The 17,960-nt window shown below is 43.1% G+C and overlaps 1 protein-coding gene across 7 annotated transcripts in view; it reads left to right on the top strand.

Annotated features, from left to right (window-relative positions):
• The window catches only part of SLC4A11 (solute carrier family 4 member 11), a 257,410-nt gene that overhangs the window by 52,651 nt on the left and 186,799 nt on the right, over positions 1–17,960 (top strand). Inside the window, exon 1 of one of the 7 annotated variants that reach the window (XM_039540267.1) lies at positions 12,405–12,432. The exons of the other annotated variants lie outside the window; for them this stretch is intronic. Coding sequence (XP_039396201.1) covers positions 12,411–12,432 — 22 coding nt within the window. The 5' untranslated portion in view covers positions 12,405–12,410. Of the gene's footprint in view, positions 1–12,404; positions 12,433–17,960 lie in introns of those variants that run through there. 7 annotated transcript variants of the gene reach the window in all.

The raw sequence follows: 17,960 nt of genomic DNA, 5'->3' as shown, positions 1-17,960 counted from the left end.
CAAGAAAAAAGGTCTAATAAAGGATGGTCGCTTTTTTTTTTTTTTTTTTTTTAAATTCAAGGTAGCTGAGGCTGTTACTGGAACAGTTCAGGGGAGCCCAGAGTCTAACACAATGGGGCTCTGATTCTGGATTGGGCTTCCCAGGCACTATCTTAATACAAAAAAATAAAAATCATTTTATATCCAGTATGATTTAGCCTTATCTGCTTATAAAATATTTGAGGTATTTGTATCTTCCCTGTGTTTCAAGTATCTTGTACTTGCAAAACTACAATTAAAAACATATTTGTAATACTTTTACAGTACCTATATTCTCGCTGCATGTAAAATACAATAATTCCAAAGAGCAAATAAGCCAATAATAAGTTAGATTCAGCTTGTCCCTCAAGAATATCCGTATCCATCTGGGTCTTCAACAATGTCATACATACCCCTTCCTTCCCCTCCGCCTTCTCGAAAGCCTGGGAAAACACATCAGCCCTGCAGTTTGCCCTGAAGGTGGTCAAATTCAGACTCTTGTCAATCCAAGGCAGGAAGCTTATTCCAGATCCAGACTTTGGGTGTGTGACCTTGTAAGTTCCGTCCCTTTCTTGTTCCCTCCTGCTTTTGCTGGTGCTTCATCTGTTGTTGTAGAGATGATGTGGATGAGGAATATTCTCTGTTTTCCCCCACTTGAAAAATGAGCTGGGATAGGGGAGATAGCAGCATACATCCCATTGACCTTCCTTCACTGACAGGAGGGGTAGAGGATATGTGATGGTGGTGGCTCAATGTTGTGTATCCTTGCTTTTGAGGGTTTCAGGTATGGGGTGTGGGTGGGTGGGAACTAGTGCTGGTCAGGAATTTTCCAGGTAAATGGAACCATTTTTATTGGAAACCAAAGTGTTTAAAGGAAACCTTTTGGTTTCGATGAACTTCTGCCACAACACAAGCACAGGGATCCAGCATCAGAAACCTGCCTGGTTTCCCACCCCCCCCCCCCCCCCGCAAGCTCATCCAGCAGGCTGCTAGAGAGGCTTTCAGAGCCATCATGAGGACTTCCTCAGAGATGGGGATCTCAGCACTTCCCAGCCAGAAGCCTGGGAGCTCCAGCTGGAGCTGACATACTGAGGGATTCTAGGCTCTGTGGCGGGGGTCTCCCTGGACTCTAGGGGACTCCCAGAGCTGCTCTCCAGAGGCAGGGCAGGGTGAGGTGTTCCTGGGACTCAGGGTAGCCAGACACTCCGTTGCGTTTCGGAAAATTTGAGCAGAGGCACTTTAGATTTTTTTTTCCAGAATAAAAAATCTACAGAATTTCCTTCCCATGGGAAACTTCGAATTTTTGAGTTTCGTTCCAAATCAGCACACAAAACTTTTGTCATAATTTCCCATGAAACAGAAATTCTGAGCATCAAAGTTACGACAGGCTCTAGTAGCAACTGTAGGTGCTTCACCAACTCAGATTGTACTGCCTTAATTTCCTATGGGTTTTTTAATGCATAATTGAGAATCAGACTGGACAAGAGGTGGGAAGACATAGACTTATGAGGAGTTAGAAGTGCAGCTCCTGACAGAGGATATTTCATGCCTGCAAATCCTTATGTTCCAGAAATGGCCTATGAGCTCTCACATGCCTTTGCTGTTGCTGGATAAAGTCTGACAGGACAGCATAGCTCCTAACAATGAAGGTTTTGTGTGTGCCCAGTCCCAGTCAGTCAGGCTTGTGTGCCCAACACAACACGTTCAGCTCTAACGTGACCAGCAGCTAAAAATTTCCCAAGGTCCAACATTAAATATTTGGATTTAAAAAAACAAAACAACCCCCCCTTCCCCAAAAGGATCTGTTCACCAGCTTGACTTCTGTGTGTAAACAGACCATAATTTTGAGAGAGACCTGTCAATAACTTAAAGTAGAACTGCCGATGAAGAATTTTTGCCAGAGTCCCTATTTAGAATGAGAAACCAGACAAAAAACCCACACAGATAATTCAGAGTGCATGGAAATCCTGAAACATCAATTGTCCGCCTGCTTTGGGAGAAAAACAGCACATTACGGCCCATTTTAGAATGCATCCCTATCTATAGAGTTGCTATCAATAGCCTCCATAATAAAGCCCCTTAGTCAAAGACCGTACTTTCCATCTGATTGGAGAGAAGGAGCAAGGAGTGGTTGTGATAAACAATAGGAAGGCGGGAGGGAGGAAGTATGAAGATAAAAGTTGTAAGAATATGTGCTTATAGAGGCCAGTGATCTGCATCACTTCCTAGTTCCAAGTTGTTTAATTTGTTACCTCCGTTGAATATAAGTCAATATGGGCAATATCTGCTGGCCCTCTCATATGATAGAACTGGCTGGGTCATCTCCTAAAACCCTGTGGCTCTAGTAACAATGTATTCTTCTGAATAACTTGATTTATGTTTCTTTTATTATGATCCCTTGTTCTTCTGGGGAAAATACATTTTGTCTGCTTCTTGTGTGGCTGGAAACGCCTCTGAGATGCATATGTACATTAGAGGGTATTTATACGGAGGTGGTGGCTCTTTCTTTTGAAAGATCTAAAATGTTCCCATTCAAATTACCTAACTTCAAGACATCAGAACAAGAACATGAATCATATCAGAACAGGAGTCTGATCATAAACAAGAACATATGTATTATGTACTTTGCTGCCTTTTGCTTTCTCATCGTTCTGTTACAAAAATCATTTATGACAGCAGAAAGAAATATACTCCACTGAGTGCCTCCTCTTGTTTGGGGGAAAAAGTTAATTGCATCATGCAAAGAGAGACTATTTTACCATATAGCAATTGTATAAGTTAATGACAAGAATTTTGTTGTCCTCTTTCAGTGACATTACAGAGCAACTCTTTCATTTAAAAAAAACTATTAGTTAGAGAGTCTGCTGCTGTATACTGGTTTGGTTTTTGATGGAGACAAAATACATTCCTAATGAAGTATTGCCTTGTCTTTTACAAACCGCATCTAACCATAGATACCTGCAGAAGCTGGTCACTCACCACTGAAGTGCTACTACGTCTGAGGTGGAACACAGCAGCTCCTTCTCTTGAGTCCTCTTTGACTGCTGGTACTGCTGCTGAGGACAAGGGCTCAGTGTCAGGCATAGAGTGGTTCCTGCAATGGCTCCAGGGTGGGAGTGAAGAGGAACAATGGTCAGCGGGGTGGGGTAGCCTATAGAGGCATAAGAACATCCACGGTTGAGTCCTTTCTCTGGAGTAAATATTTGGAAACGAGTTCGAAAACATACATGCAGGCCACCAGTGGGAGTTAGGAAAGGCAGTTACAGGTAGCTCTGTTCCCATCTCATCACAGGAAGAGAAAAGGGAAGGGTGAAGCTTGGGGGACTTGTCTCCCATAAGCACAAAGCAGGTGGCTACCATCTTTAATCTCCAGTCATGGCTGGATGCATTGCTGCAGGAAGCATGCGGAAGGAGAGAAGCAGCAGAGGCCTTTCCTCCCCTCACCCCTCCCTTCCTGTAGAATAGTAACCAGGAGTCCCTACTCCTTGTCTAAAGTTAATCAATTCCCCTCCCACCTTGCCCACAGATGCTGAGCATCCAGAGCTCCCACTGACTGGAATTGTTTATATGCTTAAACATCAGTTTAGGTGCCTTACTTATACATTGAAATCTATAAATGTGGCTGACGTGCTTTCTCTTGTTACAGATCCTGAGTTGCATCCAGGGTCCATATCTTCAGTCTTTGCTATTTGGCTCCTATGTTCATGTTCGTTCAATACTTTTTGGAAGTGATTTACTGGTGCTGGGAATGTTGTGAAATTCATTAATAGCTACGGGCAGGCTAGTATGTAATAGATAACTACAGCAATTCTTTGAAGAAATCTCTCTCATCCTTAAGCCAAAATTTGATCTCTTCCATTGTTGTTTGTGGTGGTGGTGTAGCTGGATTGGTTGCGGGCGATGAGAGACACAAGGTGGGTGAGGCGATCTCTCTCATTGGACCAACTTCTGTTGGTGATAGAGACAAGCCTTCGAGCTCCAAAGAAGAGCTCTGTTTAAGCTCAAAAGCTTGTCTCTTTCACCAGCAGAAGTTGGTCCAATGAAAGATATTCTCATCCACCTGGTCTCTCTCAATAGGTCAAGACATTTACAGTTTTCTCCCTCTCTGCTTGCCAGTGAGATCACTATCACTTGTTGTTTGGGATAGAAAGCCATGTGTTGGCAGTGGCACCTATCCACTGGCTCTAGTCTTCCACTGAACCAGACTTGTAGTTACTTGCAGCTTGTTTCTCCTTCAGGTATCAAGAACAGCCAAGAGAGGGAGGATGGGATTGTGGTCTGGGACTTGGGAGATGTAGGTTTTATTCCTGGCTCTGCTAAAGGTTCCCTGTCTTATGTTGGGCAAGTTATTTAATCTCTATGTTCCTCAGTTTTTCTTACTTCTCCTTCTCTTCGTCCCCTCCCACCCCCCGGTGATATTGTGAAACACTTTGAGAACCTCAGGAGAAAGGTGCTACAGATGTGCAAAGCATCTTGCACATACCATTGTGTGACCTCATGGTCTCCTTATTGGTGGGCTAACACAACCATGCAAGAGTCCCTGAAATAATGACACTGGCATGAGCTCAGTTTAAGAACAGAATATCACTTTATTACTCTTGCTGCTAGTACAAGCAGCTTTCCCCTCTCCCCAAGTTAGGAAGCACAAATTCTTCAGTTGCTTCTTGGGGTTGCTTCCTGAGATGGGGGGTCTTTTCTGTCTGGGAGAAACATATCCTTTAAGGGTTACCTTTTTGGTGTGTACACACACACACACACACACACACACACACACACACACACTCTCTGAGCCAAATAACTCTGTTACGGTATCACATTAGCACCTTGTAGAAGCCATAAGCATAATGCTTTCTGGAGTGCATGTCATCAGGTCCTGGTTGTGAGTGGCTGTATGGGGGGTCATGAAATGTCCAAAAGTCTCCCTCCCCCTCACCCCCAAAACAAACCCCCAATAAACGGTCTGTGAGCACTGCAGATTTCAGATAATGGATGTAGAGACAGGTGTTCCTCCTAGGAAATACACTTGGAAAACTGCTGGCTGTGTCCTCCCATTCAGGTCAGGAGTTCCCCAGAAGACGAACTCAGTTCACAAGAACTGCCCAAGTGTAAATTAGCTTGTCTGTTTTATAGCACAAGACAATCGTTAAGAGCGTGTTATTAAAGCACAAAGTGAGATTAGTCTCTGGATGGATATGGGGGCATGTTGGTGGAGATAGATGCACCGGAGATCTCTTCTTTCTTTTTCCTCGCTCACCCTTCCTCGCCTAACTGGGATGGATCACTTGATGATTACCTGTTCTGTTCATTCTTTCTGGGGCACCTGGCATTGGTCACTATCAAAAGATGGGATATTGGGCTAGATGGACCATTGTTCTGACCCACTATTGCCGTTCTTATGTCTACATATCTAAATCACCTTCATCTCTCTGCTATGGAAGTCTCTAGAACTGAAAGGAAAGGGGCATGCAGGGATCTGTGAATAATGAACAGAGTTCACATCCTGTTTCCTGATAGGTGGAGCTATAATGCTGAGTGGATTGCCAAGTGCGATCGGAGAAGAACCCATACAGGTGAGGGAATTACCATTAAGTAACCTTCCTTCCCTCAAATGTCAATAATCCTGGGAACATTACTCCCTCGTTAAACTTCTCAGTTCCATTCATCATCTATTGCCCTAGGCTATACCTCCCTGATCTATCTAAACTGCTTTGCATTGGGTGAACAGACCTGGTTAGTGCACTCCAAGGGTGGAGTAACTAGTGCTTTATAAAAGGGCTGCACAGTATTTTAAAATTCATAGTCCTCTTGATACCAGCCAGCATCCTGTTGTTAGTTGCTACTGGTGTGGTGCTCTGCTCTTGTTTGATGATAAGTCGGCTGCGTGCATGTTCCCTCTGTGCGCTGCCCCGGCTCTGCGCAGATAGCAGACACAGCAAACCCCGAGAGAACCCCCCAAAGACCACAGGCTCTAGTAAGGAACGAAGGAACCCGAGCCAGGTTTATTGTCAAATTAAGCACAGTAATAGTTTCCAACAGACTCTACAGGACATACTATGAATATGTGCCCCCTGACAATGGACGCAGCTCAGTCAGTGGCAGGACTTTCCACTGCCCGCTAGGCTGGCCAAAGATGCGCACTCCGGGACCTACTTTTATACAGTTACAGGACAAATTACTCATCCTTACTGACGTATTGAGGTACAGCCCCTTGGCTTATTAGGGTGCTGTCTCTCCTTTGATCATATTGTTCCAGACAAACCGATCTTACCATCATGCTGTACTGTCTTTAAGATGCACCTGCCTGTTCCTTGTTATATCTATGGAGTGTCCTGATGTCATCTTGGCACAAGTTCCTCTTCTCGCTACTTCTGTGAGTGAGGCCTGCCTCCAGCTTTTGCTTAGCAGTGCCTGGAAGTATTTTGGTTCAGGCTTCAGGCCTCAGACTAGGCCTCTGACACAAGAGTTTGTTTCAGGGCCTCATCTTACTACACATCCTACTAACCTTTTTGCTGCTGTGGCTCACTGAGTGATGATTTTAACATTGGCACTAACAGTACACCCGTATCATTTTTCTCTACAGCATTAACTTATTCTATACTTCTCTGCCGGAGTACTGTTTCTGCCCACAGGCATTACTTGACTGAGTCACATTAAATTTTGCATTTCGCTTGTCAGCCTATTTGCCTAATAGATGGAGAGTATCTTGAAAAATACCTGTCCCTCAGTGTCTTTACTTCTGATTCAGCATTGTCTGCAAATTGAATGATTTTTTTTTTCATAATAGCCTAACATTTCTGCTCTGTACAGGTGGTTTGGCCACTGAGATGCAATCTGGAAGTGGGCTGTGCTGGGGTGCCCACTGGGCCATCCCCAACAGACTGAGCTGCCAAATCCCGTGGTCACTGGAGTCAGGGCAGGTGCACCCCTCTCCTTTGTGCCCACTGCTGAGTCAGTCCCTGCTGCCTGCCAAGTGCTTTGCTCCTGGAGGGGAAAGCCAAACTTCAGGAGGTTGTGTAGCAAGCTCTGCAGCCCTTTGGAGCTGTGCTACCCTGTAGCTGAGCACTGTGTGACGGGAGAGAGCACCTCAGGCAGCCACTACCAGCCTACAGACCTGATGCATTGACCCAAACCCAGCACCCCTACTGAGGACCCACCATTCACAGCACCCTCAGTGACCTATTTATGTATTTATTTATTTATTTATTTTACCTCCATCCCTATAGGCCCAACTAAACCCAGCACCTTCATTACCCACCATTCACAACCCCCCTCCTTGCACTTAAATATCATCTGGGGTTTCTTTCTTTCCAGGACCAGGACCCCCTTTGACTGTGGGATCTGGATCTGGGTGGGGGAGTCAAGCCAAGAAACCATGAATAATTAATGCATCCTGGGCAGGAGTAGATTGAGCATGGTTGACATTCATTAGAATCCTGGTCTAATCCAGAGCCCTGTGGGACTCCACTCCTTGCTAATGTCCATGAAGAATACCATATTTAAAGCCTGCTTTTTGCTTTCTGGCTACTAATCAATTCATTATCCATGTTAATGGTGAACTAGGTAACTTGGAGAATGGGTACAATAATCCATCAGCTGAAACTCCTCAAAGCTTTCTGATTAGCCATACTGGCACTGTCGGTGCTCGAGTTTTGCTCTGTGGATTGAGGACTTCACTTTCCAGCGGCATTAGCTCGGTGTCTCTAGTAAGCAATAAAACTAGAACCAGCCCAATGGATCAATACACTGACTGGCTTCTAACTTCGGGAGACTTGGGCAATGCTAGGCTAGGTTATGAGTGAAAATTGATTTAGAGGTTTCAGCTAAATCATGCGTAGGTATTTGTCCATGTTATCACAGCTTGTACTAGTTTGCTGATCACGATAAGTTTTATGTCACTGTGTGGCTGATAGGTCAGGAACTGAAGCGGTAAGAAAACTTAGGATAGAGGTGTATGGATAGGAGATGCTTTCCTTGCACCTGCCTACACTGTCCCCGACTCTAGCAGTACTTATGGTCACTTGCATAACATTACTTGTACTGACACCACTCTTTTTTACTGACAACTTGAACATTTTCTTTTGTCTGATTTAGTAATATTGCCCAGCCATGTGGCAACACTTTGGGAGACCGTCTAGTGCTGTGCATCTGGTGGGGTTTGTGCTGCTCCAAACATCCTGATGAGTGTCCCATGCTTCCCTGATAGATCTTGACACATCCATTTCTGAACTTACTTTTGCCCACTGTGCTCTTCAGGCTGCATTCAAGCTCTCTAGGAGGAGGTGTTTGGCTATTTCTGGATCACAGGATTTTTCATACTGTCTATGGAAGTTTGCACATTCCTTTTCCAGACATGGTTACATAGGTGTTTGACAGTCATGTGGGATAGACTTGGGGCAGTCTCAATTGCATTAGCGAACCTTGAATAAGCTTGCTCTATTCACGTGTTATATGGGATACAAACTATCTATTGGTCAATGAGCTTAGTGTAATTTTCCCAGTCTGCTTTTCTGTAGTTCCAACGTAGCCTGGGGCTAGTAGTCAGTAGAGGTAAGAAGACCCCTGTTTTGATGAGCATTGGATGATGCTAGCGGTGGGGCAGGTGGCTGGTAGAGGGCTGTCTCCAGCAGAAGTGACCCAGCTGAGGTCAGGGGAGTAGCCCTGGTTCCAGCAGACACAGTGAAGAGTTGCTGGTTGCCTAGGGTATTGAAGATGTCATTTATTGAGGGTGGCCCACTTTGCAAGGTCTATCCCACCTTGATCAGATTCTCCATAGCCCCAGATGGCACGGTGGGCTTAGTCTCTGACCTAGAACAGGCACTGAAATCAATGAAAACAAGGAAATCCTGCATTTTTTGATAATGTCTCACCAAAACGATGTAAGGAAGATAGGGTATCAAACAACTGATTACCAGTATCGCCTTCCTTAGCGTGCTTTCGATTGCTTAACTAAAGGAAAAGGATTCTAGAGTTGAAGTTGGTTTTAGAGAGTTTATTAAATACCCTTAACAATAACAACTAATAGTATAGGATATAAGAAGGCACATTACATAAATTAGAAAATTTGTCTATATGACCATTCTTGTTTTCAGAAACAAATCACATAACCACAATAGAAAACAGCACTTCTATTCAGTTACTGCCTTGGGAAGGTGACTTTTAGATTTTTGACTGAGTACCTCAGAATAGGGCCTCACTTGTGACAATTGGTTCTCAACTCTGGTGTTGCTAACACAACAGAGGAAAGAAAATCTAAAGCTAGATAACAAGACAATTTGGCCAGTTACTGACATGCTGATTTACCGAGGTCGTCTTCCCAATGGATCTATAATAGTCAGCTTTTGTTATCTATTTTCCTACAAATTATATTAGCCCCAGGGTCTAACTAACACTCCTAACTATAAAAGCAGCAAAGAGGCCTGTGGCATCTTATAGACTAACAAATGTATTGGAGCATGAGCTTTTGTGGGTGAATACCCACTTCGTCAGATGCAATAATCTAACATAACTATCTAACATAAATGCCTGCATTTATGACACACTCTGTAGACTGTGTGCAGCTCAAGAAGTTTGCATGCTTAATCTCATTTTATGTCTGATGCACGTTGAATATGAAAGGAGGTATGAAAACTTTAACTGTGGTAGATATATTTACAGTGTACCACAATTTTAGTCAACAATAGTAATTTGTTAGTTTCAAAGTTACTTTACAATAATCTGAACTGGAACCTTTTACAAATAAAGACACACTGTGACAATCTTTAAAACACATACCCAAGTGCATGTATACTTTATTACTAATTAGGTACTCAGTTTCAGGAAGTGGTCAATTGATTGATTTGGATCAACACCCAAAAGAATGTCTGTGTGTTGCGTATCTCCAGATTTTGCTCAGCCATCAGCTTTCAGCTCAGTTACTGTTCAAAGCAGGAGATGACACTGCAAATACAGATGGAGCAAAGGATGGCCACAACTAGTCTTTCCTTGGTCCACTAGCAGGCAACTCGAATAGCTGGAAAATAGGCACTTTTAACTGTCTCTTTCTATCTGAGATAGCACCAGCAGGTCTCCCAGGTGGCCAGCTCAGGACCTCAGTTTTCTCCCTTCCAAGTGTCTTTGGCTTCCAGGCTGTGCTGAAGGAGACAGGCCATTTTGTCCTATTTTGTTGGGCAGTTCAACTCGGTTCTTCCTCTTGGAGATGCTGGTGTAGAGCAATCAGATCGTGATCCATAATTCTTCCAAAGATTCAAAATGTCCAGACAAAATGAGTCTCCCCCTCTCACAATCCAGTCAGGGAATGAGACATCAGCTTTTGAGTTCTTGTGATTTAGGATTGGAATTTTGCAGTTTCTTTGTGCAATGCTTGTCGTACAGGGTTGTTTAAGACAAGTTAGTTTTACCAGCAGTTATGGTTTATTTCGGGACATACCTGAACAGCAGCTGGTTTGCAGCTTACCTCTGCAAGTTGCTTTCTGTGATTGCATTTTGTAGTGCATCCCTGGGCTATCTTTGCAGTTGTGCTTGTTCAAGTTGCACTTTCTCCATCCACACTCTGCTAGCAGCTGAAATGTCTAGTTTAAATGTCATGTAATTTACCGAGTCCCTCCATATTTTTGAGGCTGTTTTTACATTCATTTTAACTGTCCATTATACAATGCAAGAAAAGTTGTTCTCCAGCGGACCAGAACAGCTGTATAAATCTTCCATTTCTGTTCTATTTGTTTTAACAATACTGAAGGGACCTTGATGTGTCTGGCTGAGCTGAGTTTATGCACTAACCAATTACATTTTTTATTTATTCCATTCTGTGGTCAAGTGTCCTTAGTTCCTTTTTTATGTATTGCCCCTTTCAGCACAGGTGTATTTTACTAACTTGATCGCATAAGCATGCTTGACAGCAAATATAAGTCATGCTTGTTCACTTTATGACTTTAAACTAAAAGAAATTTCTTCACACAACGCACAGTCCACCTGTAGAACTCCTTGCCAGAGGATGTTGTGAAGGCCAAGACTATAACAGGGTTCAAAAAAGAACTAGATCAGTTCATGGAGGATAGGTCCATCAATGGCTATTAGCCAGGATGGGCAGGGATGGTGTCCCTAGCCTCTGTTTGCCAGAAGTTGGGAATGGGTGACAGAGGATGGATCACTTGATGATTACCTGTTCTGTTCATTCCCTCTGGGGCACCTGGCATTGTCCACTGTCAGAAGACAGGATACTGGGCTAGATGGACCTTTGATCAGACCCAGTATGGCCGTTCTTATGTAAATCAAAATGAACACAACCGCTTTCTTCCTAACATGATTACCCAGGAAGTAAACCCTGTCATTAGCATTTACAATATTTTGCCCAGAGTTGTATCACCTATACCTGTTTTGGCTTTTATGCACATTTTACTTATTATAATACATTCCATTAAGATTCCTATTTACTACTACTATCTGGTACATCATATAATTGATATTGATTTAATATTATTTATATTTCATTTACTTATTCACAGATGGGGTGGGGGGGAAAGGAAGTCTCCTTGGCTGCACCAGCAGTGCACTCTTGCAAAAGGCTGCAGCAGCTCTGAATTTGCTCAGACTATTGAAGAAATCCAGCTATTAGCCCTTGGGATTTTATTCTCTTTGTCCTCCAGTCTGCCTTTTCTAAAAGGCTTGATGCCTGAGCAATTTTAAATCATCATAATCCATAATTTTGGGGCCATAGTTACTTCAACTACTACAACATCTTGGGAAGAAAAGCCTACACTAGCTGTCTCTTCTGCGTTGCATAGGAGAACGTGATGCCCAAGATAGTGCAAAAAGCTACGGTGATCGCTTTACCAAAGCCAGGTAAAGACCACTCTTTAGCAGCTAGCTATTGCCCAATGTCACTTCTGAGCTGTAACTACAAATTCCCGGAGTGGGTGATCCTGCCAAGAATTATGCCCACAACAGAGCAACTTTTGAGTGATGATCAAGCAGGTTTCTGACTAAATCAAAGCACTTGAGACACCAAGAGTTAGCACTTGGAATCTATTCTCCACATACATACTAAGAAGAGAAGCAAACTGGAGCTCTCTTTTTTGACCTTACCTATGATGCCATCTGGCACACTGCTCTGCTGTACAAGATGTCAAGAGGTTTTCCTAGATGGGTTGCCATGGCAACTGAGCGGATGTTCCAAGGTAGATGTCTTCAGGTGGCTCTGGGCCACAAACCCAGCACCTAGAGATTCCAGAAGAATGGACTTCCTCAAGGTTCAGTGCTGACATAACCTTTATTTAATGTATTGACCAACGACCTCCCACACACGATCTCCAGGTGGCTCATGTACACCGACGGATATCTGCTTGGCCTTGAGGGACCACTATTTCCAAAAGTTTGAAGAGAACCTGAACTGTGATATGGTTGCCATGAGTCACTTAGGTGAGTGAGTCATTTAACTTGTCTCTGCCCTAGTTCTCCATCTGTAAAATGGGTTCCGTACCTTACTGGAAGCTCGTATAATTTAATGGATCAATTTTCGTCCTGACTTTCCCCACATTCAAACCATTTGAAATACTGTGGTTGCATGGCATTTCTGAAGAGAGAATTGGTTTGTATACTTTCAAAGGCTACTGAAAGAAATGGAGACTGAAATCAAGTACGCCAAAGACCATGCCAATACGCTTCCACCTACACTATGCTTGGAGTTAACTTGAGCTTAACATCTTTTACCACCACTTGCTTTGGATTGTTTCTAGGGGTCCCCGTAGATCACATGCTCACATACAAGTACCATCTCACTAAAGTAGCTCAAAAGACCAAAAGCAGAAACTGTCTCTGAACAAGTATCAGAGGCGTAGCCGTGTTAGTCTGGATCTGTAAAAGCAGCAAAGAGTCCTGTGGCACCTTATAGACTAACAGACGTTTTGGAGCATGAGCTTTCGTGGGTGAATGCCCACTTCGTCGGATGCATCCAACGAAGTGGGTATTCACCCGCAAAAGCTCATGCTCCAAAATGTCTGTTAGTCTATAAGGTGTCACAGGACTCTTTGCTGCTGTCTCTGAACAAACTGGTAGGATCCTCATGGGGAGCCAATACACAGACACTGAGTAGTTTTGGGGTTCACTCTCTGCTATTCAAGGGCAAGTACTCATTTGGTGAACACTGTTCCCCGGTTTAACCAAACCCTGCACTACACTAGACTAGCAGACATACAGCTCATTCATATCATCAGAATTATCATAGGCAAATTGAAGCCAACAACATTTTTATGGTTATTAGTCCTAGCCAATATTTCTCCACCAAACAGCTGTTGTCAGAATGCAGCCAACAAACTGATCACAAATAGAGCAAATACCATACTTGCCACTGTTCGGGGATTTATGGGATGTTCCTCGCTACTCACTGGATAGCAGGAATCCTACCTGGACATTGCTTGTACAATTTCCCTCTAGCTGATAACTTTATCATCTTCCTGTGGCAGACGGAACAGAAACAAACACATCATCACCAGGCCGATGAATGGCTGCCTGGCTTTGGCTTCCATGCCATCTCTAGAGCCTGTTTAACAGGTTCAGGCGTGGCCAGGTTCACCCTGTCAAGACCAGCCATGCTGGGGATCTCAAAACGTGTGGTGCAGTGCAGAGGATGTTGAACATATGCTGGATTGTTGTTCTTTTCATTCTGGGCTCCCTCGAGGTCTGACTAAGGCGCTATTGACTGCATCAAGACTATTTAGCTTTTGGTTTTTGTTCTTTTCCCAGCCTTGCTTGTCTTCCCAACATACAATTGCACACGGGCACGCGCTCGCTCTCTCTCGCTCTCTCTCTCTCTCTCTCTCTCAATAAAATATAGCACAATAATTACCAATCTAGGCAAAGAACAGTCTCCTCACTATTCCAAGGGCCTTTGGGGGTTTGTGTCTAGTTGGAGTCCCAGGACACTCCTGCACCCCACTCCTCATGCTCTGTCTTCCTGTTCCTGGTGATGGAAGTCCAAGAGAGAACCCCTGCTCCTCAGGAAGATCCAGTTAAATAAAGCTCTGGTCTCCTTTGTCAGGTGATGCCCCCTTCCTGAGCAACTTTAAATCCCAGGCCAGGTGATTTTGTTTAACTCCAGTCCTCCTTCCCCTCCCATCCTGATAAGGCCCTAGACCGCAGAGAGCCTGTTGTCCCAGCTCAGACCCATTTGAATGGATGACCATCGAGGCTGATATCTGCTCCCTCGCGTGTATGGATTTCTCTTGACATCTTATAGGTGTCCTAGCTCAACACTGAGGCTCAGGGCTTGTCTACGTGATCAGTTAGACCATGGCAAGCTGGGGTGTGAATCTAGCGGCCGCTAGTTTGCCATGCTTTCGATGTTCATGCGCACCCTGCTAACGCTCGCTAACCATTTGTTAGAGCACTTTGATCTAATCCTCTTTGGGACAGGACTGGACCACAGCACATTAGCGGAGTGTTAAAACACATCAGTAGGGTGCACACAAACAGCTAGACTGCAGCAGGCTAGTGCAGGCTACATCCACACGCCAGCTTTGTGTGGCCTAATTGTTCATGTCGGCAAGCCCTTGGTACAAAAGTGATGGGCACGGGATAGTTTACAATCAAAATGGCATTCAGAAAACCGAATGGGGTTAGAAGATTGATGTAGACATTTAGAGACATACTAATCTGTCATGTGACTGAATTCCAAAACCAAAATCCATTATAATCAAGTGTGTATCTGAGCTTTTTGTGTTTTGTTTTTTAAAGCTAGGAAACCACTAACTCTCTTCATTGAAGGATATTAATTGCTAAATTTCAGTCTTCAAACTTCAGCAATTTTTGATACCTGTCAAGCAGAGCGCGATCTATTCAATTTTATGTCTTGCTTCTTGTATAGTAGAGTTTGGGGTATTTTTCTTGAATAAATAATAAAGAGAAGATGGTTTTAAAAGTGGGTGGATGCAAGATGGGGGTGGGACACCCCAAAAATGTGACTAGAATTGTTTTTTAAATGTATTAAACAGCACTAGATATCCTTGCAAGCTGATACCAAACCCAACTTTGAAGTTTGAAAGTTATGTATATAAAGTGATATGTTGCCAGAAATCTATTAATTACACATTTGGGCGGGTTCATGTGTATTTAGTATTACACTTAAAATGTTTCTGATGCACCAGGTGTATAGGTAGGATAGTGCATGAGTAACAAGGGTGTAGGGTTCACACCTTCCATTTAAAACAAACCACGCCTCACTGTGAGAATCTTTGAACACAAGCACACAAAAAACATATGGAGGCACAGCTGTGCAAGGGCCGATAGTTTTAGGAAACCAGAATCCTGCACAACTACATTTACTGAGCAGGTTGTTTGCATCTCTCAAATACACAGATTATTTTATTTTTGGTGAAATGATTGAGTTTAGAATCTCGTGGCACAGAATTGGAATCGAGCCATTGAATTTAGAGATGAGACCCACTAGCTTTTCCAATCCATTACCTGGAGAATACAAGTTTGCTTAGACATGACAATTGTTTAAAAAAAAAAATTTCCCAGCCCAAGTTTTTGAATAACTTTAGTTTTTTGGAGGTGGAAGATTAATTCATAATATAATAGAAATTCCTGATTATTAAATCATTCTCCTGATATTTGCCATAAAGTACCTTCTTCAATTGCATTACATTACTTCTAGTGTCCTCTGTGAATTGTCCTAAATGATTCTTTTTCCCTTTCATAATGTTGGCTCCCTTCAGACATTCAGACTAATATTGTTTCATTCTTTCCCCATAGGTTAGTTACTCTGAGACCTTAATCACTGTATTGTTCATTCTCTGGATGCTCTCCAATTTGTCAATATCTTTCTTAAATGGGGGCACCTCAAATTGCAGCCATTAAACATACTTAAATTAGTGCTGAATATTAAGTAATGTCTTTGAGATTAAAATGATCTCCACTATCGCTGCAATGCACCATCTCTTGTTAATGAAAATAAGGCCACAACAAGAGGCTCTGAAATGGTAACTTTTTTAAAGCAAACATTTAAAAGGTTTGACTCAGTCTGGTTCACATTCTGTGGGGGTGGAGTTCTTTTAAAAAAAAATTGAATAGCAAAATATAGTACATCCTCTATCACAATTTCTTTACTTCATGATTTTTCTATTCTGTTAGACATAAGTGAATCGTTTAATGCTAAGAAACTATAGTTGCATTGGTGAAACATGTCTGTTTCTACAGATAAAGGCTTGTACTGGAATATCACTTGGCTTCTTTAAAATCAATATATAAACCTAAGAGTATAATTAGCCTGTGCATCCTTTAGGCATAGTATACTTACCTTTAAAAAGCTTTGCCGGAATTGTGTTTTAAAGAGGCAAAGATCAGAAGAAGAGCTGAGAATTTCAGGGATACAGACTGTAATGTTTAAGAAAGCAGGGAGAATCCAGAACTACACCCACCCCCGTACCCCGCACACACCATGATTTTAAGCACTTTCCTGGCTGTTATTCAGGACTGTAATAGTACAGGTGCCATTGAGCCAATAACACCATGAGATCACTTCAGGATGATGGAGGAGTGCTTTGAGGTCTCTCACTCCTACCACAGTCCTCTCTCACAGACAAGTGAGTGAACAAAGTGCCTGGATCAGATAGTTCCAATCTCAACCTCTCATCTGTGGCTGCTTACTGAGGAAACTTGTCTTTGCTGGAGTCTGTTGTTCCCCATCTTGGGGTGCCGCTTGGGAATGGTTGGTTGGTTCCAGGAGTTCTTTGGATTATTCTTGTTACCATCTGTGATGGAGTTTGAAGCAAATCCGGGGACACTTAGCGATGGGACCTGATCCTTAGTCTGGGCCTTCCTACTCTGTGCCTAGGAATTGCTCTCTGTCCTTCACTACAGCAAGGTCAAGGAACCCTATATGAGCCCCACATGCTTCGTGTTAGCCTTCTGGGGAAGTTTTGTGAAGACCACAAAGACCAGGTGTTTCTATTTCCTTGTCTCAGGACATACCTATTAGGATACCCACTGCCACTTATTTTGTCCCATCCTACTATGACTATGCACACGTCTGTGCTTATGCAGGTGCTCCTTCCGATTGATTTGATGAAAGAAATAATGAAGATAGTGCAAGATTCTGACTAGTGTTCCTTATCTCCTCCTTTGAATGCGAATGTAAGTTCATCCTCGTCATCTCAGCCAGGTGATTTCCAGAGCTTTCAAAATCTGCTGTGACAAATGGCAAGGACTATGAATCTCAGAACTTTAGTGGTTCAGAAGATGATGTGCTGCTTAGTTGACTTACTTGAATTACAGCTGACCCCAATTAATGAGATTGTCCTGAAACAATCTTCCTGGCTCATCCTGATCAGGAGAGCAGATGAGATGTCTCCAGCATGGATTGGAGTATTGCTGTCCTTACCTCGGATCACTTGTTATATCAGCAGTCAGACAAAGGATGGCTTACAGATCCACCTGCAGACAGAGAAAAAATGGCTGGATTTATTTGCACTGTTACTTACCAGTCAGCGACACTGTAGTTGCAGAGTGCAAATTATTAGGAATTTCAAATAAGGGATGACTCCTCTTTGCAAGGAAACTTTCTTAGTTTTGAATTTTTGGAACACCAGCCAGAAGTGATGGGCCTCAAATCCATCTTGACTGGACGACAGCATGCGTTGAGAGCCATAAATCACTTTATCAATACGACAATCTGGGTCTGCTGATGCAACTGGACAAGCTGTCAACAGAAGATGTATAGTTGTCAGAAATTCATGTGTTCTTTCTGTTGATCTCTCTCTCTCTCTCTCTCTCTCTCTCACACTCTCACACACACACACACACACACACACACACACAAGCCTGGTCCTTGGAAATTTCACAAAGTTCATTAGATCTCTGCTCAACCCTACTGAGACTGACAGATGGTTCTGAGGGTTCTAATTCTGTATTGAATGTCAAAAATAGATACTGTGACAGACCCAGACCAG

Source organism: Mauremys reevesii, linkage group 5 (assembly GCF_016161935.1).
Source record: "Mauremys reevesii isolate NIE-2019 linkage group 5, ASM1616193v1, whole genome shotgun sequence".
Classification (NCBI taxonomy): domain Eukaryota; kingdom Metazoa; phylum Chordata; order Testudines; family Geoemydidae; genus Mauremys; species Mauremys reevesii.
Note: the sequence above shows the minus strand (reverse complement) of the source record. Positions and strands in the feature narration are given on the sequence as shown.